The sequence below is a fragment of the Rhizophagus irregularis genome, chromosome 16 (assembly GCF_026210795.1).
Source record: "Rhizophagus irregularis chromosome 16, complete sequence".
Classification (NCBI taxonomy): domain Eukaryota; kingdom Fungi; phylum Glomeromycota; class Glomeromycetes; order Glomerales; family Glomeraceae; genus Rhizophagus; species Rhizophagus irregularis.
The window spans coordinates 4,605,640-4,626,545 of NC_089444.1; the positions used below are offsets into that span (position 1 = coordinate 4,605,640).

The 20,906-nt window shown below is 27.5% G+C and overlaps 5 protein-coding genes across 5 annotated transcripts; 1 reads left to right on the forward strand and 4 right to left on the reverse strand.

Moving 5' to 3' along the window:
* Nucleotides 1-57: 57 nt before the first annotated feature.
* On the reverse strand, nucleotides 58-1,567 carry OCT59_008657 (uncharacterized protein; the record flags this gene model as incomplete). The annotated part of the gene is made up of 7 exons (XM_066142663.1): nucleotides 58-229; nucleotides 300-353; nucleotides 469-624; nucleotides 804-814; nucleotides 890-954; nucleotides 1,049-1,202; nucleotides 1,520-1,567. The coding sequence occupies 7 exons, from the start codon at nucleotides 1,565-1,567 to the stop codon at nucleotides 58-60; spliced, it is 660 nt and encodes a 219-aa protein (XP_065999525.1).
* A 528-nt stretch (nucleotides 1,568-2,095) lies between these two features.
* On the forward strand, nucleotides 2,096-2,311 carry OCT59_008658 (uncharacterized protein; the record flags this gene model as incomplete). Its single annotated transcript, XM_066142666.1, has 1 exon — nucleotides 2,096-2,311. The coding sequence occupies one exon, from the start codon at nucleotides 2,096-2,098 to the stop codon at nucleotides 2,309-2,311; it is 216 nt and encodes a 71-aa protein (XP_065999526.1).
* A 1,199-nt stretch (nucleotides 2,312-3,510) lies between these two features.
* On the reverse strand, nucleotides 3,511-4,513 carry OCT59_008659 (uncharacterized protein). Its single transcript, XM_025328554.2, has 2 exons — nucleotides 4,320-4,513; nucleotides 3,511-4,239 (listed from the first exon to the last, which is right to left on the reverse strand). The coding sequence occupies exons 1-2, from the start codon at nucleotides 4,412-4,414 to the stop codon at nucleotides 4,128-4,130; spliced, it is 207 nt and encodes a 68-aa protein (XP_025166117.2). The 5' UTR covers nucleotides 4,415-4,513; the 3' UTR covers nucleotides 3,511-4,127.
* A 7,918-nt stretch (nucleotides 4,514-12,431) lies between these two features.
* OCT59_008660 (uncharacterized protein) lies at nucleotides 12,432-12,836 on the reverse strand (the record flags this gene model as incomplete). Its single annotated transcript, XM_025312014.1, has 1 exon — nucleotides 12,432-12,836. One exon carries the CDS (start codon nucleotides 12,834-12,836, stop codon nucleotides 12,432-12,434), a length of 405 nt encoding a protein of 134 aa, XP_025166116.1.
* A 3,837-nt stretch (nucleotides 12,837-16,673) lies between these two features.
* OCT59_008661 (uncharacterized protein) lies at nucleotides 16,674-17,100 on the reverse strand (the record flags this gene model as incomplete). The annotated part of the gene is made up of 2 exons (XM_025308646.2): nucleotides 16,674-16,940; nucleotides 17,014-17,100. The coding sequence occupies 2 exons, from the start codon at nucleotides 17,098-17,100 to the stop codon at nucleotides 16,674-16,676; spliced, it is 354 nt and encodes a 117-aa protein (XP_025166115.2).
* Between the last annotated feature and the right edge of the window lie 3,806 nt (nucleotides 17,101-20,906).

Genomic DNA, 20,906 nt, shown 5'->3' on the forward strand with positions numbered 1-20,906 from the left:
AATATTGGTTCCACTTGGAATTTCCATGATGGTTCCACGTAGAATTCTCAGTAGATCTTAACCGGCAAAAACTTCCTGATGAGCTTCAATGTCATCGCCCCATTCCGCTAACTTCCTCGCCATTATTTCCCGATCTCGAATTTGTTTTTCTCTAGCATCTAAATCTCGTTCTGCTTCACGTTCACGATTTGTTGCCATTGTTTCTTCCCTATGTTGCCATCTTCTTTCTCTAATATAAGATAATTATTATTAAAATCAGTATATATAATCCAAAAACAAATTTAAATAATTTAATATACCCCTTTAAAAGCCATTTCCGTTTCAGTTTTTCTTTTAGCTTGTCTGCGTTGTTCCTATTCTTTATCGTCTAAAATATAAGATTCGCGTCTTGATTCACTTGCAGGAACAAAATTTACTGGTTGATGATAATGTCCATGATATTGCCTATCTCGATCTTTTCTCTCTCACGCTCTCTCTCTATTTTCCCTTCCATGTGAACGTTCTCTTTCTTTTTCAGCTTTAGCTTTACGATTTGCTCGTTTTCCATCTTCTCTCTGACGCTCTCGTTCTCTTGCTGCAGCACGTTCTCGAAAGAATGCTATTTCTCGGTAAATAACGAAGATCCTTTTGATCTAGAGGAAGATCAGCCGGTAAATCTGTGTCATAATCCTTTTCTCCATGTTCTGTTTTTATTTCTGTAGCTGGTGATGTTCGATGAGCTAGTTTATTTTCATGCTGCAAATTTACAGATCTTTTCTATCCTGTGGCTTAGTCATGTCTTCAACAACGCATTTTTATCTAACTCTGTATCATGCTGAAAGATAATAATTGATATCAATTATGATAGCTAAAAAAAAAGAAAAAATTATTTCTATAGTTTAATACAGACCACCGTTCCTGGCCTTGAAGCCTCATATTGAGCAAGATATTTTCTTGTATTTTCATCGGCTTTAACTTATAATATATGTGGACAAATGGTGTGTATATATATATAATTTAGATGAAGAATTAGGATCAAAAAGTAATTTATCAAGGAGTGATTGCTTACTATTAACTTTTTTATCATCACCCGAACCTTCACCACCAAGTACACGCAAAGCACGCAGTACACTATCAGCATCAGCATATTCCGCAAATTCAAAAGCCTTTAAATTTCCGGATTGGTCTTTAACTCGTTTCCAAGATTTTAATGTATCACAAGTCTTTGCAATCGCCAGATAAGCAAATCAAAAAAAAAAACAAAAATAAATTGTCAGCTAAAGTATTTGATAAAATCACACCTGAAGATGTTCATGCGCCCAATAAGCGCATTAAAGCTTTCAAGACTAAGATAAATTCGAAAACTATCTGGGAAAAAGTTTTTAGCATCCAAAATAATATGCGTTTAGGTCGTAAGAAAATTATAAAGTTTTTTCTTAATGCACTTTCAATTTGATAATATAGTGTACTACATTAAAATCCCCATCCCTTCGATTGGAAAATCATCGTCAACTTCGATATATAGCATTCATTTGCCCACCAAAAAATTAAATAATTGATCACTATCTTGAGAATTTTTTCCAATCATCAGTTATATCCCTCCAATGAAAAGAGTTGTTAATTTTTCTATTTCTGAACCCAGAGCTGCCATTGGTGATATACCACCTACCTAAAGGTATACCATAACCTGGTCTAGGAGCCATATAGTAGGCTGTACGTTGTGTGGGAGTACCAGAAGTATAGCCACTCCGCGAGGTTCAGTTTGTCCATAGGTAAGAGGACGCCTGGTGGAGTAAAAGGTGGTCGTTCGTATATTGAGGCATGAAATGACAGCAAGTAAATATAAATATAGCTTAAGATACCAGAACGGGAAATGTCCTGGGCGGTTAAATCTTTATCTGTTATATAAGATTTCTGTTGAGTAACGTAGAGCAAGTTTTAATTAGTCCATATTATTAATAATCACGTGATTAAATGTAACACACAAAAGCTCATTTTGGCGGTATTTGTAATAACATCATGAGCACATTTTAAAAATATTGTTATACTTTAACAACGAATCAAAAATTATGGAGGCGATTTATAAATCGGCGATGGAAGCAAGAGAAGAATTTGGATGTGGACTTCAATAAAGAGTCAACAAGAATTATTTGGCAACAATGAAAAAAATAAGTTTAAGGGACCAACGAAAAAAGTTCGTTTCGAGTCAACAAATACTTCATTTAAACAACAGTCGGACGACTTTCCAGTGGATAAAGAGTTATATTTTGACGCAACGGACCAATTAGAAACTGAAATAACGTTAACGCCAGCGCCTGCGCCGTCGACTTAACCATCATCACATATCGGAAACTGTAAGAAGGTTGTTGAAGAATTTACAAATTTAAAAGAAGATTTCAGTAAAAGACTAGTACTTTAAGGTCATTACTTCCAACAAAACCAAAAGAAGTTAATTTCAGTTAAGTTCGGACGATTCAGACGAGACAAAAGATAATAACTGAATAGTAAGAAAAAACGTAAAAAGAAGAAAGCGATTACAAGGGTGATATAGCATCGGATTCAGATTAACAAAATTTTATACATAGAATATTGAAATTATTAGTTGATAGAGTTAATATAAACTGAAATATACACAATATATTAGTAAAATTTTATAAATAGACAAAAACTTTGTTAACTTTTACAAACATTAGACTGGTTAGTTATAGAATTATTCAATTTTTATAATTGTTTACCTCTATGTATTTTCAGCCTTTGAGCCATGTTAATTACAATTACTGCTACTCACCAATGGACTATCAAATGAGTAGAAAAAAATATAAATAATTATTGATAATGATGAGTTTCAAAATATTTTTTAAAGAAATTTAATTAATTTATTTTTTAATTCTTAACTATACTAGCACTTAGTTAAGACGAAAAGGTGTTTATCACTAGAGTAGAGAAAAGTGATCACGTGACCAAAATGATCTACCGACATCGCCAAAAATAAACTAAATTTGTACCATTTAAATACACAATAAATCTTACATCTGTGAGACTGTGACTACGAGTAACACTGTTAAATATTGATATAAAGAGGAAAGAAAGACCAGTTTGTTGTGCGTCTGGAGATTATAAGAAATTATGGTGTGGGACGGTTGTTTATGAAAGGAAAAGCAAGTTTATTTTGTTTCAGACAAATTTATGAACATCGAGATTTATGCAGAAATTTTTTGTACACGTGCTTCAGGGATCTCCCGGATGCTTTGTAGTCGTTGGTATTTCCAACAAGAAAACTACCATGCATAATAATCATTTTTCTAAGCTCTGTCTAAAAGAAAATTCATCAGAAGTTTCAGGTGGCCATGAGATAGCCCCGACCCAAATCCTATTAAAATTATAAGGATATCACAAAAAATAAGGCGGAGAAACGAATACAAAAAAATTATGGAGAAATGCTAAAATACTCTAAAAATCGTTCTAATCGATATTTTAAAGTCAATAATTAGACGATATTGTAAGTTAATTATTGAAATAATGGCGAATGTGTATAATATTAAATTTTTTTTAATAAAATCAGCTGATCTTACGCTTTAAAATAAATTTCACATGATTTTTTTTATAATTGAACGTTAATGATCAAAAATAAAATCCTCATTTTTTTTGTCCGTATATAACAGATACTAGCGGTGTAATTCCGCGTAGAGTCAACTATGAACGGGTGTTAATCTGGGCAGGTATTTGTCCCATTATTTAAAATTTACACAAAAACTACATCCCAAATTTGGTATTACTAAATTTCGAAATGACGAAATCCTTATCCAGCAGTTGCGGAAGACAAAAAATCACTTATTTGTGAATAAAAAATACTTTGTAAAGCACATTTCTATTTGATTCTTTTAAAAAGAAATTGGTACGAATTTTAAAGAAAACAATATCGAAGTTTTAAACTGAAAAGAATAAAATTGAAATTGAAGGGGAATGAGGTTAATAATTTAGGACTTTATGACTAACTATATCAGATATATGTAAAATTTTTTTCTATATAAAATATTCTATAATTTATATCAATTATTGATATCATGCTTTGAAATAATGTTAAATAAGTGAGAATCAATAATGCTTGATAAAAAGTTTCTAATATACAAAATATGATGATGAATAAACTAGGGGCCGCCCTTTCCACCTTTACTTATGCCGTCTTCAGGAGATGTAAACATAGCCTTGACTTTGCCGTCTTTTTCTTTCGATGGACTTTTGTCTTTTTGAGAAGTTTTTCTTTAATGATTAAATTAATAAATTAATTGATTTCTTTCGTTGATTTTAAAAAGTATTAATATGATTGTATTTGTATTTACCTCTTAATTAATTGATCTAAATTCAAAGGAGAGGCTGTTACGATAGTAGCCATAAGTACAATCAAGAGAGCAAAGAAGATTAGACGCAAATTCATTTTATAGCGTTTAGATTTTTTTGTGTTTGTGTTTAGATATTTTTAATTTCTTATTTAAAAGAATTATTCTTTGAAAAATTTTTATTTGATTTCTGAATTAGTTGAATTGGAACAAGTGGGAAAGCCATTTATATATTGATTTTTTTCAATATTATTTAATGGGCCACTGTTCCTTTGAATGATCAATTAATTTTTACAAACAATAAATTTTGTATTCTTTGTAGTTTATCTTTAAATAATTAGAAAAAAACTTTCAAACATTTCTTTCTTTCATCTTTAATATAACGACGTAATTTAACCATTAATTTATTCGAGCTTTGTTCTTTAGAAGAGTGATTGGTTGAAGCTTGTTTAATGGTATTTTTTATCTTTTAAAAAGGAAAATAAAGAAAATAAAAAATCGAATTTTTTAAACCAAAAAATTTATTTTGTCTTCAGATGTTAATTGGTTAAACTAAAAAAGGAAAATAAAGGAAAATAAAGAAAATAAAGAAATTTTAGTCCTTGTTAAAGGTTTAATTTTGTGTAACGATAAATAATATTGCAATTATGTATTTTAAAGAGATTATCACCTGATTAATTAATACAATTTAATTAGTTTTGTGTTTCAAATATTATGAATTCAAATTGCATCAGATAATTTATTTCGGAAGATTTGGTCATAATTCAAAGCGCGCGCAAAAAAAAACAAGAATGTAAATATGATGCAAAAAAAAACGCCCAAATCATACAAAAAGGTTTATAAAAATGGTTGAAAAATTTTTTCCGTTAGCAAAATTTTATTTTTAAACCTCTTAATAAATGTATATTTCCTTGTTTTTAAAGAAAAAAAGAAAAACTTAACAATAACGCAAGAAAAAAATCTTTATGTAATTTCTATAGTACTGTATCATCATCCTTTCTCGGATATTCACAGAAAAAAGGAATTTTATAATATAGCATATCAAATATTCAATGTTCTTCCATATTATTGAAACACCAGCGGACATTAAAGAAAAATTGGAATTGGATCATATATAATACTATTCCGTTGTAAATACATAACCTACAGAATAATTAATTCATTAATATTATTAACAAAATTCGTCAAAAAAAAAAATTAAGGATTACTTACTCTAATTATAAATTGTGGTACACCTTCAGTAGACCATATTTAACTACTGACTATATACAGTAGGTGCGCGATGGGTACGTCAGCTGAATAATTGAATTAAGCAAGATGTTTTAATTCGTGATCCGTCTCCGAACCAGTGAAAACTACTAATAAATTTCAGGGAACTGGTTTTACAAATTAATTATAACTTAAATGGCTTTTGAGCTGATTTTCCCAGAATTTTTTTTTTTTAAGTGTTATATAATAATGTTCTGGGTATATTGAATGATAAATTTGCATCGTCAAATATTAATATCACAAGTTTGATCAACATATACTTGCCATTTAAGGCTACGTTGTTATACAAATTGGCGATATTGCCTAAAAAGTAACCAGCCAAATTTGTATTACAACCCGGCTGAAAAATAGTGTAACCAATTACTTAAAACCGAGGGAATCAGGATCCATCAAAAATTTTTACATTGAACGATTAGTTAAAAAATCTTTTCTTTAGCGACGCTGGATTCCGGCCTTTAAAAATGCCATAATTATTCAATACAAGAGGTGTGACAATCACAAAATTGATATTTTTTTATTAAAATGTTATTTATTTGCTGGTAAATAATTTATTTAAAGGTTATAAATAAGAAAAAACAAAAAAAAGTATTAAAATTATTTATTTCTATTAAACACAGGTCGTACTATATTTTGCTTATATTGAGTGATGTATCTAGTAATTTTGCAGTTCTTCTAAACTACTTTTCTCTAATAATTTGTAAGTTCATTTCACATTTCCTGCGTGCTATATCTCTTGCTCTTATCTGAATTTCCCACTAAATTAATTTGCAAAATAATTCCCCAAAATGTATTAGTAGATTTCACTGGTTTGGAGACGGATCACGAATTAAGAATAATAATTAAATGAATGAATAAATGTATTCTATATCTTAGAACTAAAGGGCAAACGATATTTTAACGTAAAATATCTTGGTATAAAAATGAGAGAACTTGTTGTGCGTAATATATAACGAACGCAATGTCCAAAAAAAATCTAAATTATTAACGCAAACGAAAATATCAAAATAGGATATTACGAATAATTTCATTACTATTTTTTTTTTAGAATGATCATTATATACTATATTTGAATTCTCGTGAAATTGTTGATAACATATCTTTACGAAGTTGTAAAATGCTATTAAATAGGTGGTAAATAGCCCCTATAAAAACGAAGTGAGTAAAATTTATTTAAATATTTGTGCTCATGTGTAATAAATGTCTAAAAAAGCACCATTTTGTTTAATTTTTGTTTTTTTGTAATAAGACATAAATCGGACAAAATGGTGCTTTTTTGGCACATGAACACAAATTTAACACATTTCACTTTTATAAAATAGGTGGTGACGGAATAGATGGTAATTGTCATCAAATTTAGCCGAAAAAATCAATTCAAGAAAATTTTTCGATGCATTAAATGATGAATCTCAATTTTAATTTTTTTTTTATTTAATCAATTTAACCTTAATAAAATTAACAAAAAACTAATTACTAATTACATAATGGTAAAAATATTATTTTGTAAAGATTAATAAGAAAACTAGTGTGAAAATGTCGGTATTTGATCGTCATATAATAATAGAACTATATCGCATTTTATTGTATTTTTTATAAGTAAAATCTCATAATAAAACTGAACACTAATATAACTAGTAGAACATGAAGTATTTGTTGATTTGAAACGAACTTTTTTCGTTGGTCCCTTAAACTTATTTTTTTTCATTTTTGCCAAATAATTCTTGTTGACTCTTTATTGAAGTCCACATCCAAATTCTTCTCTTGCTTCCATCGCCGATTTATAAATTGCCTCCATCATTTTTGATTCGTTGTTAAAGTATAACAATATTTTTAAGAGTAATACCACATTGCAGAAACTTCATATTTTTAAACAACGTTGAAACTACGCCAAAATCACGTGATTCATCCGTTGTTTTGTGCGTCATTATTAAACGTCATACGACACGTTGCAAAAGTGAGAAAATGTATCACACTACGCTACTTTAATTTACCATAAAATGATTTCACTGTACCTATTTTACTATTGTAAACATATAGTCAAAATGTAGTAATTTATTTTTTACAACGTTGTAAACACACTTTATTTGCATATATATTTAATAAAGCAAACAATGTTATATATTACATACTACAATAGCTAAACTATTAATTTATCCATTATTAAGTATTGATTATATAATTCTTTATATAAAATGTATAAAAGTATCTAAAAATAAAATTATTTAATACTAAAGGTAATTTTAAAAAGTTCCAAAAAAACGAAACCTTTCTTTAAAATGAAATAATCCCAAGAAAGGGAGCCTCCTACCGAAATTCTACATGTTTAATAACTCCAAAAAATAATCTGTCTAATAACAAGAAGTTTTGAAGGAGCCAAGATCTAATAAAATAAAATAAAATAAAAGAAACATTAAAAAATGTTTCTTATTAAAGAAAACAAAAAAGTAAGTTTCGCAAAGAAACTTACTGTCTCCAATCTCCAGGTACCCAACCAAAGCCCTTCTATAACTACAAAAAAAAGTAAAAAATAAGGATGTTTCCAATACTAAGAAAAAGGTAAATTTCGTTATGAAACTTACCATTTCAAGATTCTAATACCCTATTCCGCTATTTGAAACTTTACAGAACCTATAAAACAAGTAAAATAATTTTTCGTGATGAGGGAGCATTTTAAGTTCTTGTATCCGCTCTTCTATATCCAGAATCAAAGTCAAATTTTCATTTTGATTCATTATATGCCAATAGTAATACAATTCCTGTCAAAAATAGTTCCCACTGAAGTCTCACATGTCAAAAGGTCTAGACATCTGAAAGAAAAGTATTGAAACGTAGAACCTAAAAAAAGAAAAAGGCATGACTGTTTAAAAAAAAGAAAAAAGAAGATGGAACATTAGTTAAACGTTTCATTAAATATAAATGAAAAAAATTTAATCTGAAAGAACTTAAAAAGGAAAAAATCTAACCGTTGAAAATTTCACATGTCCAAAGGCCTGACCTGTCTATAAACAAAGAAAGAAAACGAAATGAAATGATAGTTAACGTCTTATCAAAATAAAAAAAATTTAATTCAAAAGAATTTAAAAAAGTATAAAGAAACCAACTGTTGGAAATTTTAAAATTTTAGTTAACCACCAGTTAATGCTTTGTCAAATATAAAATAATGAAAGAAAAAAAAATTTAACTTACCACAAGAAATACAAACTGAAAGAACCACCTAAAAAGAGAAAGAAACGAACTGTTAGGAACCATTTGTTAAAAGATGGAAGAAATAAATAAAAAATTTTACCAAAATGTCTTCCAAAGTAACTTGAAAGAACCATCTAAAGAAAGAAAAAAATGAACCATTAGAACCGTTCATTAAGATGAAAAAAAAAGAAAAAAAATCTTACCGGAATCCTGATATCCCTTCCTCTACCAATTTCTTCTTCATCGATTTTAAATTCATCATATTTAAAATAATGAATATACTCATTCTCTAGCTTTTTCTCAATCCATTTTTTTACCAAAATTTTTTTGTCATTTAAGTTATAATTACTTATTTTTTTTTTTAAAAAAAATCGTTATAAACTCTTAATTTTCATTGCATAATGCAATGATTTTTGTCTAATAAAGAAAAATATCAAAATGTTGCTAAACGTTCCGCTAAAGATTTTATTAGAGAGGGTGAAAAAAGAGGAAGAGAAAAAGATGGGGAAGGGAAATAATGAGACTGTGAGAAAGAAAAAGGTTGTTAAAGTTTAAAAAAAAAAACGTGGCTGATCTGTTAAGGCTTTTCACCGAAATTTGAATTTTTTTTCCTGCTTGACATAAAAAATTTGATTTTTTTTTTTATAATTTTTTTTAGATATGTATATCCATTAGTGCCTATAAGGGAATAAAAAAAATAAATGGTATTCAGAAATATTTTAAGAAATTATTATTGAATTTTTTTGTCTTACATTTGCTGATACTTAAGTATAAATATCTGAGCATAAAACAATTGATTATTTCAGTATAATACAGTATCATAACCGTTACTATGCAATTATAAGCATTGTAGTCGCATTTTCAACATCAATATTATGAAAATGAAAAAAAAATTAATACTTAAAAAATTTTAATATAAAAAAAGCCCAATTTATGATATAGTCACAATGTATCAAACAACGCAATCACAGTATTGTAGATGTATTGCAATTTCGTATTAACGTACAATGCATTGTTACGTTATCAAAAACTTCTAAACCCAAAGTCGAAGCAACCTTCAAAGGAAAAAAGTCCAAAGAAAAAGCCTACAAAAAGATATTCTGAGTGCCAAAACGGAAGAAATTTACAAAAAAGAAATTCCAAGTCCGGAAGCTGAACTGAACCGACCTACTAAAGAAAAAAACTAAATCTGAACCTTTTAATTATAGATCATTACTAATTTAGGTCGAATTATGGCCAAAAATAGGCCAAATTTTTATAAGGTCGAATATTCCTATTTTGACCAGTGGGAGTATTCGGGGGAACGACAGAAAGAACGGTAGTAGATTCGAAAAATTTGATAAATTTCAGTTTATCCAAAAAAGTCTCAAGCGTATCTTTAACCATTATAATAGAGAAAAAAATAAAGGTTAAAATTAAGAATAAAGTCAAGACCAAGCAAAAGTTCAAAAGAGAAAATAAGAAAAAGGTATACAGATTTATTGTTTTGCTGATCTAATTCATACTGCTACTGCGATTCACACGTCTGAAATGGGACAGGTTACCGTTACGCCGATTATACTATTTAAAGTACTTTATATGGCGCATTTTTACAAAAAAAAGCATTTAAGACTAAAATTTTGCAGCAAAAACTTCCTTTATCGCTCTAAGTAAACTTGCGGAGCAAACAATATGCTTAAGTTTTATTTTTGAAAAGAAAAAATTTCGTGAAAATTGTCTGTGGTACGCAAGTAGCTCATATAAAAATGTGATAAAAAAAAATCAAGAGATCAGAAAAAATTCATAAAAAGATATTTATATGATTTATGATCAAGGCAGCCTTATACTACAACATCATATTAAATTAATGTGATGATCCTGATAAAGATTTAACTAAGCTATAATATCTAAGTCTTATTGTAATTAATGTAAGCCTTTGGCTTAAATTATTTATTATTCTTTTAGCTAATGCACAACTTGGACAGGTCAATGCACAGTATATGGGACTTAAAAAAAAGTTAGATCAAAACTAATCCATAATGATGATCCTAAAGATTAAGATTTAATAAGCCATATATACAGTATATAAGTCTTATTTGTAATTAATGTAAACCTTTAACTTGATTATTTTATGAATCTTTCATATAGCTTTAAAAAAGGTAAATCAGATTGGATAACCATCTCAAAATTTGATAATAAAATATTTTATTTATGAATAGTTTAATATAAAAAGGTATACAAGGAATTAGCTTATTTTGCTAATCTATATTTTTACTTTTTCAAACTTAAATTTTCTTATTATATATAATATAAGAAACATTAAATTTGGCAGTATTAAGAGTTCTTAGGATTTGTGATACTTGCGATTGTATTATTCTTTGAAAAGATTAAAAAGTTGCAAATTATTTTTTATCATATTCAGCATATTGATAGTTTAAAAGAAACTTTTTTTTGTTTAATAATATTTAAACTTTATTATAATAATAAACGAAATTCACCCATACATAAGTTTTGGTAAAATACAAAACAGAATAATGGTGTAGAAATTTAAAATAATAAAACACAAATCTATGAGATAAGAAGAATTAAAACTTATTATACAGACTAGAAGATGGAAATGATAACAAAAAATGGTTCCCATCAAGAAAAAACTCGGAGAGAAAAGAGTGGGCTTCTAAGAAATTTACTTTCTAACCGGAATTATTTTGATCAGAATTATCGCATTAAAATTTATTCTGCTCTATTTATCACAAAACGGATTTTCTTTTCTTTACTGCTACAGCTGTGCAGCAGTGGCGGATTATTTTTAAGAATGCCTTTTTTGTGATTGGATGATAAGAAAATTTATATCGTTAACTAGGAATTCATTTACGCCAATTAAATGTGAAGGAAGAATGTCCTAGGTACAAAATTGGATAAGTGTACCAGACAACTTTTGATAACAACTTTCATTTATTTAATGTATAAAATGTATATTCAATTTCATGAAACAAACCATTTATCAATTTACCATTTAACATAACTTAAGAAAGAGACATTAAAACGACACGCTATCCATTGTTATTATCCTACTACGAAAGAAGTTCGAAAAGAAGTTCTAGAAAATTAATATATACCAAATTCGTGTGTATTTGGACGATCATCAGCCAAATTTTGATTAGTGTAACTTCATTTAAAATCTTTAGTAGTGAAATAAAAAATTTTCAAAGGAATTCTTTAAGAATTTATTTATATATATATATTTATTTTACAAAATATCTATTGATGATATTCTTCATTTCGTTAATATATATATATATATATCAGATATATTTTAGTCATGAATTACTTTTAAAAATAATTTATTTGTTTTATTTATTTATTTGAAAAAATTAAACTATTTCTTAATTATAAACTTAAACATAATTTATCAATATAATTTCTATATAAGCTTTTGATAATAAAATATTATTCTAATAACTATTTTTAACTATTAATAGATTCTATAAATTAAGGATATGTAAAAGTTATTAGTTCATAGATTTTTAAACCATATTTAACCTTATATAATTCATTAACCTTATATAATTCATAATCATATAACTTTTAAATAATTAATCTAATTTAAATAACTTGCTTATGCCATAATATCCATAATATAATATCTTATGAAAGTAGTTTAGTAACTATAATTTAATCCCATACTTACGAACACCTATCTAAATGTATAAATTCTTCAAGGATTTTTTCGTAGTCATCATCGTCATCATTAGGTATGTCCCCGTTTTTTTTCATAGCTAACATCTCCATTGCTAACCCTGCCATCAACGACTCGGTTTCGATGATAAATGGAGAGTCGGGTGAATTGAGCGTTGATACGATCAATTCATAACTCGATTTGTTGAGTAATTTTTTATTTTTTTTAATTATATTCATTAATTTTCTTAAATTTTGTAACTTATACCATTGAAATTTTTGATCCTGCGGCATATTGTTCCACAAATCGGCTGCCTTTGTGGTGCTATTGGTATCTCTTCCTCGATAAAATTCTTTTGAAAAATGGATATAAGCGTTTGTATCTTTTTTGGATTTTTTTTCGCTACGTGGCATTTTAATTTCCCTACTTCGTTTTAATGATTTTTTTGAATGATTATCGAACGAGTTTTTATCTGCTTTTTATAATTTTTCTTCCCCAAGTGTTCTCATGTGAAATTAATTCCAAAAAGAACATGAAGAAACTAAAAATATATTCTCTCCTTGAAACACATTGAGAAAGAAAAGAATTCCTCCTTTTTTTTCTTTCGAAAAGCGCAGAGAACCGTAAAAGGTTCTCTTTAATGCCATGAAATTCTTTCAAAAAAAAATAATCACGGAATTTAAATTACTTATATGCATACTATATTACCAAATAATTAATGACATCAAATAAATTAATGACGTATCGGAATCTTATTTGCATGAATGACAAAGATAGTAGTAAGATATGGAGAAGAAAACGAGGTATTATCTAACTTCTTTAAGAATTACATAAAGCGTTTTTTTATTTTTTATTTTGCACGTCAACACGTGAAATTAATTGTTTATTTGATCATTTGTTTGGCTAAAAAAGATTTATACATTTTATTTTATACAATAATTATTTATTACGTATTCATTTTTTTTTTATTATTTTATTTCTTATTACTATTATTCGATTTCATGGCCGACCCCTAATTAATTGGGTGAATTTATACTTATCGACTTGCCATCGTTATCTAAAAATCATCTTGTGGCGCTGTGGCGTACATATTACTGTATTAAGGTTATACACTAGATCATGTGTGTGGCTGGTGTTTTCGTAAAACCGATTCAATATTTTTAATATTGAAAACTCCGGCGCTCGGCCAAATTAAAGCCGTACGCGTATGCAATTTACATTATGTAAGTGATCATTTACTTTAACTGGTATGCATGTACTACAGTATATTCATTGTTTCATTGTTTCTTTAAAAAATTGTGTAACAATGATATGCGTTCACAATTTCTTAAAGAAAATTAAGAAAAAAAGAAAAAAGAGATGCCCTTACTACGTAAAATACTGATTAACCATATTAAATATTTCTTCATGTATATAATATATTAATACATTTCTTTATTTAACATATAAATTATGTGAAGAAAGACTTTTTAGTTTTTTTGATGACTGCGACCATTTATCGCTCATAATGTACATAAAGATGCATAAAACACCCGATGCTAATATTTTTTGAATTTTTTCATTTAACAAATATTGTCGTACAACAGAATAATGATAAATGAAATGATCATATATGATATCATCTTTTATATAAATTATTTACAATAATGCAAGTAAGTTTTTTTTTTTAAATTAGTATTTTTTTTTTATTAATTATTAAACTCCGATCAAGTGAATTAACCAAACATAAATATACAATCTCTCATACCTCATACTAAAAAAAGATAACTAATTAATAATTGTTTGTTTATCTTGATTATCAAAGATGAATGATCTTCCGGAGTGTAAATTTATTGTTTATAGAAAATTCCTTTTTTCAGATTTTAATAAGAGTTACAAAAGATTGATTTTATGACTTAATATGATAATAGTATTTTTCAAGTAAAAAAAAAAACAGTTTTTCTGCGTCAAATTTGAATTAACCAATTTATAATGTAAAAAATATATATATAGGATTATTAATAAATCGGTAATTAATTACCGCGTGAAAGAAGTGAAATAAAACGATTGGTAATCAAACTTTGAATAAATGATGTAATGTTTAAATTTTTTACTTGATTTCTTCTCTTCTTTAAGAATTATGCTTACAAATTATGGAACGTAATAAAATTTGTCTTTGTGTTATTAGACGATGAAACTCTCCGAAATTATAATAAAATAGCTTTTTTTCAAAGATATTTAAAAATAGGTTTATGTTATTTTTATCACGAATTTGCGAAACAATATTGAACGTTGAATTTCCAAACTCATCTCAGGAGAAAAACTGTAATAACCGGAAAAGTTATGTAATTTTAATGCCGATTCAACTAAAAGACAAATTCATAAAAATATTACGACTATGAAAATATCCGATAAACCCCAAAGTTTTAGGTAATGATGAATGATGTAATGAAAATAAATCTAATAAAAGATGATGTCATCAAACATTACTAATTTTAATTATTTTTATATAGTAAAAAATTGCTGCAATATTAAAAATATCATACTTAGAATAATAGAATAACATACACTTACTTTAACAGAATGATGATTGAACTGCAAGCGTATAATCGTTAATATTCTTACGATATATTGATACTTTATATTACGATTACTTTATTTACAGTAATCGCTCAATTTCTATGAATCAAGAATTCTTATTAGTATAAGCAACGTACTATAGGATTGTTTTTAAGAATCTAAGGTACACTAATTCTAACCTCTTCCTTTCCTAAGATTTAAATAAAGCTTTACATTATAATTAATAATAATAAATTTTGATTTATTTATAAAGTACTAATCATATCACAGTACATGCTAAATGTAATTTTTTAAAATATACATAAAAAACCGTAATAAAGCTGTCGAAGACAACCGTACGTCCACCGATTTAACAAACTACATATATGAAAAGGACTCGAAACAACACACAAAGTTATCATAAGTAACAATGAGGTCCGTATTATAGGAGTGTACTGTCAGATGTGGAACAGTAAATTAAACTATTGACTATTGAATTATTCATTATATTACTGTAAGTGAAAAAATAGTGATAACTATATACATTAGAGAAAGTTTTTAACGTGAAATCACGTGATGAAAAAAAGGATATCAGATATGCCTTGTTTTGAATATTAGTTTGATACGCGATTTCTTAGGTGATAGCCATGTTATGATCATCGTTAACCGGATCCAACTCAAAAAGACGGGTTAAAAAAAAATATGTAATTTAAAATTTAAACGAGGCAAAAAAAAAATTCTTTTTTTTTTTTTTTTTTTTTTTTTTGTAACAATTATATGTGGTAAGTTTTAAAAAGAAATATTAAATTTCTTTTTAAAAAAAACAGATAATACAATCAAAAAATATTATTATAGTTAAAAAATTTAAAGTTCAAATTTGCTGCATGATCGACATTCTTACCTTAAAAACGTTAATATTGATCAGTTGATATGCAATTATATGCAAATCTTACAATAAATGACGTAAAATTACCGGCAGCACTTTTATCCGATTATGTAGAATTTTTTTTTTTGACTCGGTAAATCCTGATGATTTGTGCTTGCGTAATTCCATTCTGTCCTTAAAACGCTGATCCATGTTCGTTGGTTCATGGAACTTTGTCAAGCCACTATTGTGGTTTCATTGTGTAATCTTAGAAAAAAAAATACTTCGTATATTCCCTACGTAAGAAATTAACCTTAAATAATTAGTTTTTGAACAATAAATAATTTTTATTATGGTAAAAATAAAATTTTTTCATACAAGTATTTATCGCATAATTAAAATACATATCGGTATTCGATACTATTCAATATAATATTCAATGTCACCTTCATCATACTTCGCCGTAATCTCTTAAAATTTCTTTAACACTTCAATTGACCTGTCAATGGACAATAGTAACTCTAAATAACATTTAATATTGTTTGCAACATCTTTTGACCGGCACAAAAATTCGCGTTTCGATAATTAATAATTTTACGATTTTTTTATTTAACACTCAATTTAAAGTTTACGTTCAAAATCTGTAAAAGCTTAATTTTTTTTCCTAACTTATAATATAAATTATTTTTATTGATTACTTTACGAATAAAACTAGAAATACAATAAAGTAAATAGTACACATATAATGACTTTTAGCAACCACCGCTCTTGCAAAAAAACTTCCTTTTCGACTTTACGACGTCTCACCAAGCCCCTCAATTTACTGCCATCAGCGTAGACCCATCTTCTAAACTCCTTTGGTGTTACCAGCGTTAAGCTTTCTACGCAACGTGGATCTTCGATAAGCCTCACAACAAAGGTTGTAGGTAAATGAAACCAAGGCAGAGAACTGATTGGAATTTAGCTTAATCTGAGTGAGCGAGTCAACGCATTTTTCGAACACGACTAAATCCTTTTTGAGCAATGCTTCTCCTTTAGCGCGACTGATAGGAGGGTGAATTTTACTACAATCATAAACATGACAAGCATGACCATAACCAATAGTTATTATGCCCTGGTGACATAATAAATAATAATGTGTTTCATTTAACTATGTTGTTTAATCAATAAAAAAATGAACTTATCACTTTATCAACATAAAATCTAGAACGGAAACCTTCAAATTTCTTAATAAGTTTCAAACCCGCCTTATTGATGTGTTGAGCACGGCGCATCAATTCTTGAAGATGTATAAGTTACGAGTATGGCCAAAACAATTATTAAAATAATTGCATTAAATAGATTCTTGGCAATTATATTGTAGAAAGTAAGAAAGTTAGAAAGTAAGTAATAATAAATGTAAATGTAAAAATTAATATTATTATAAACACAATTAATATGAGAACACGAAGTGCGATTGCATTGAAATATATATTTATTATAACAACAGGAATTTTACTGAAAGCATTATAACGTTTGTACGTAAAAAAAAACCAATGATGATCATTAGTAATCTGAATTTAAATATGATAGAGAGGACAAGCCTTGTTTTGATTACCAATACAATCAATCTCATGAATATCATCGTTAGTAAGGCTGGGGAGGCTTAAATTATTAATATTATTGCGTTAAAATTGGCGAATAATACAACTAATTATATTATGGTAACAAGTTAATTAACTTGGATTCTAAATATCATGATGCTAGATCGTAGGTTATTCTTAAAGTGAGGCGATAAAAAATTGGCGAATAATATCATTAATTATTTCAATATGTTAGCTTGGATTTTAAATATCATGGGGCTGGATCTTAAAGGTTGGGAGGCTTAAACTTTTTAAAAATTGAAGCGTTAAAAAAATTGATGGGTGCGTGGAGAAAAAATAAATTTCCTTTTTTTGATAGAAATTTCAAACATTGAATGGCTTCAACCATGGTTTTAACTTTTAATGTAAAATAAATATTATTTGACAATCAAAGGCTTTGTTAATTTATTTAAATAACCGTTAAAATTTACAGTTTGATTTAACACATCATCACAAACAATAAACTGATATTACATTTATTTTAATATTACCAAAATTTGATTTATTAAAAAATTTAACGGTATTCACACATGTTATTTATTGGGCACCAGTTTTAGCATTATTAAAACATAAACATAATGAATACGTTTTAATAATAATCAAAATAATATATGCCAATAATATATTATAAAGTTAGAGTATTCAATATCCACCAATAACGAAGTGCAACAGTGTTACATTGTTCGTAATAAATTATTGGAAGAGAATTGCTCACATTATTGGAAGATCAATTAACACTATGTTTAATATAATTTCAGCGAAGCTGATTTGACTCACTTGGTGATCGGAATTTCGATCATTTTGGCCAAAATTAACGTTAATTTTAGCCAAAATGATCGAAATTCCGATCATCAATTCGCCCATATGACATGTTTAAAGGATTATTTATCCGTGAATTCTACACATCATTGACGAACTAGTAGGAGTAACGTAGATCGAGTAATTCTTACATTACTCAATTAGGCAATCTACGTTACTCACTTTCCACTCCCCCAGTTGAATTACTTGAATCAGGTCGGTAACAAAAGTTCGCATAATTACGTTAACATGAGATGAAATTTTTTTTACCATACAGTACGTCACTCCCCTTATACTGTATATTTACCACGAGATTCATACAACAAATATATATTTTTTTTTAATAATTGCCCACGTAACATTTAAAAAAGAATTTTTTTTTTTTTAAAAAAAAACTACATAAATTATTTTAGTGCTTTTACAATAAAATCAATTTTAGTAAGCAAATAAATAAATATTATTTCTAATTAAATAGTTTCAAATACACGTAAAGAAATAATAAATATTCAAACTAACATAATAAAAATTAATATCTAAAACAACTCTATAACTGCTAAATGACTTGATTTTATCTTCAAAGTCCTAAAAAAGTACTAAAGATATACTGTAAAGTGAAAAAACATTAGTAATCTCATAAAAGTGTTTATATTGCTATGGATATTGAAGTTGTTTTAATAAAATTAGTATTTAAGTGGTTCCATGAATGAGTGAGCAGTATCACAGTCACGGAGAGCATTTTTCTATAGTACAAAAAATGATAAAATAAAAGATTATATTGGTTTTTAATTCTAATCCTGTGTTTTGTTACCTACAAATTTTTTTCTCTGTTTCATTTGCTTCGTTTCCTCGGCTTACGAGAGGATTTTCGTGATCATGGTCCAAGTGGTTGATAATATGAATGTCAAGTAGAATGCTGCTATCCATTTTGTTCTGAGGAATTAAAAAGCAAAGTATTTTTAAATCCATTAACGGTATTGCTAAGTGCCGCCTATTGAATTTGGTGTAAAAGGCGCTATATACATACATAATTAATAGTTGATTTGTTCTTAGTGAACTCGCAATCCTTTTGAATCAACTTAGAAAGTTGAGTTTCCGTAAAAATTTTATAAGAATGCATTTATTATATTTTAAATCCCTCTTTAATGCATTTTCAGTTGTTACGTTGACATAGAAGCAGGGGTGAATTTATACGTTTTGTTTGGTGAATAAAAAATTGTAACAGAATGATGTTATATGTGATAGGGGACGACTTTCTCGGTTCGATTCAGTTCTGAACTTATCTATTGAAAAAACAGAGTTGAGCAGTGTCAAACCGAAACTAGTTCTGTTCAATAATCGGTTTATGTCACTGGTCTAGATCCGAGTCAGTATATATCAAAGTTTATTAAAACCGATTTTGAAACCGATGTACCAATTCCTAATGTGTACTCTTAAAGAGTTTAATAAAGAAATGCAGTGCAATTATTTTTTTTTTAAAAAAAAAAACGATGTACCAATCAAGTCGCCCAACTCGAATTTTTTCCATCCCTAGTTATAATACAAAAATTTATTTTTCGGTTGGACTGAAAAATCCAAAGAAAAACTTTTTCGGTATAAAATCAAAAGCTGAAAAAACTAATAAAAAATTTATTACTTCAAAATATCTGATCAAAATTTCATTAAGTGGAATCAAATCAACTACAACGACCCTAGCATCACATGCTGGGTTACGTGTGATTTCGGATAGTAGTCTCATTTTAAAGAATTACTGTACGCCAGATTAAATAAATAATCGATTTTTCTCTTCTTTAAAAGAAGAATCACATATTAGGCTAAAATGACATTTATGGTTAAAAATGTTCGTTCAAAATTTGTCATTAGATAAAATGAGTAACAATATTATGGTGTTAAAAAACCGTTAAGCTATGAAGATTTTCAATTGGGAATAATTATATTAGAATCATAAAGAATATAAAGTTAAAATATTTGACTCAAAACTATAATTATAAAAAAACTTTTTAATAATTCTGATAATCCAGAAATCATATGCAACCGACATGTGTAACCGGAAAATAAATCCGGCTACCATTTTCGTTATGCTAGGTGATAGTTAACCAAATTATCGATTTTACTCAGTGTAACTAACCGTCAGACAAAATCATTCTAGTATATTAGAATAATATAATAAACTAATGAGTATATATTAGGAACGTTTGTTAAAAAAAAAAGAGATACAATAGCTTTCTTCACATTCGTTGCTCGTCGTAACATCTTTTTCCATTATCTCTATGCTAGAATAAAATAATCATGGCAGCAATAATGACAACATTTGCGGCTTCATCATCTTTATCAACAAATTACCTTAATCAGACTAATATTTTTTTCCATATCCGAAAAACATTTCATTTCGATATTTTAGGGGAATAACAGTGGAATAACAGCAATATATGTTACACTTCAATAAGATTTCCACACGCGGTTAGATTTACCTTGAATTTGAAATTCCTGAAAAAAATCTACGTAGCTTTTTCTTTTCTTTTTTTTTTTTTAATAAAAAATAAAAGTAAAAGGAATAAGAAAGAAATGCAACATTTTTCGTTGAAAATTCTGCGCCGCATAATTTTGTTAAGAATAATTTTTTCGAGGTTCAACGTTCATATCAAAAAAATTGTGAAACCAGA

Bases quoted from the DNA above. Each gene is read 5' to 3' on its own strand.
- OCT59_008659 (XM_025328554.2), bottom strand. From the start codon at position 4,414: ATGAATTTGCGTCTAATCTTCTTTGCTCTCTTGATTGTACTTATGGCT. The intron at 4,240-4,319 runs GTAAATACAAAT...TAATCATTAAAG, and splicing joins TTAGATCAATTAATTAAGAG to AAAAACTTCTCAAAAAGACA.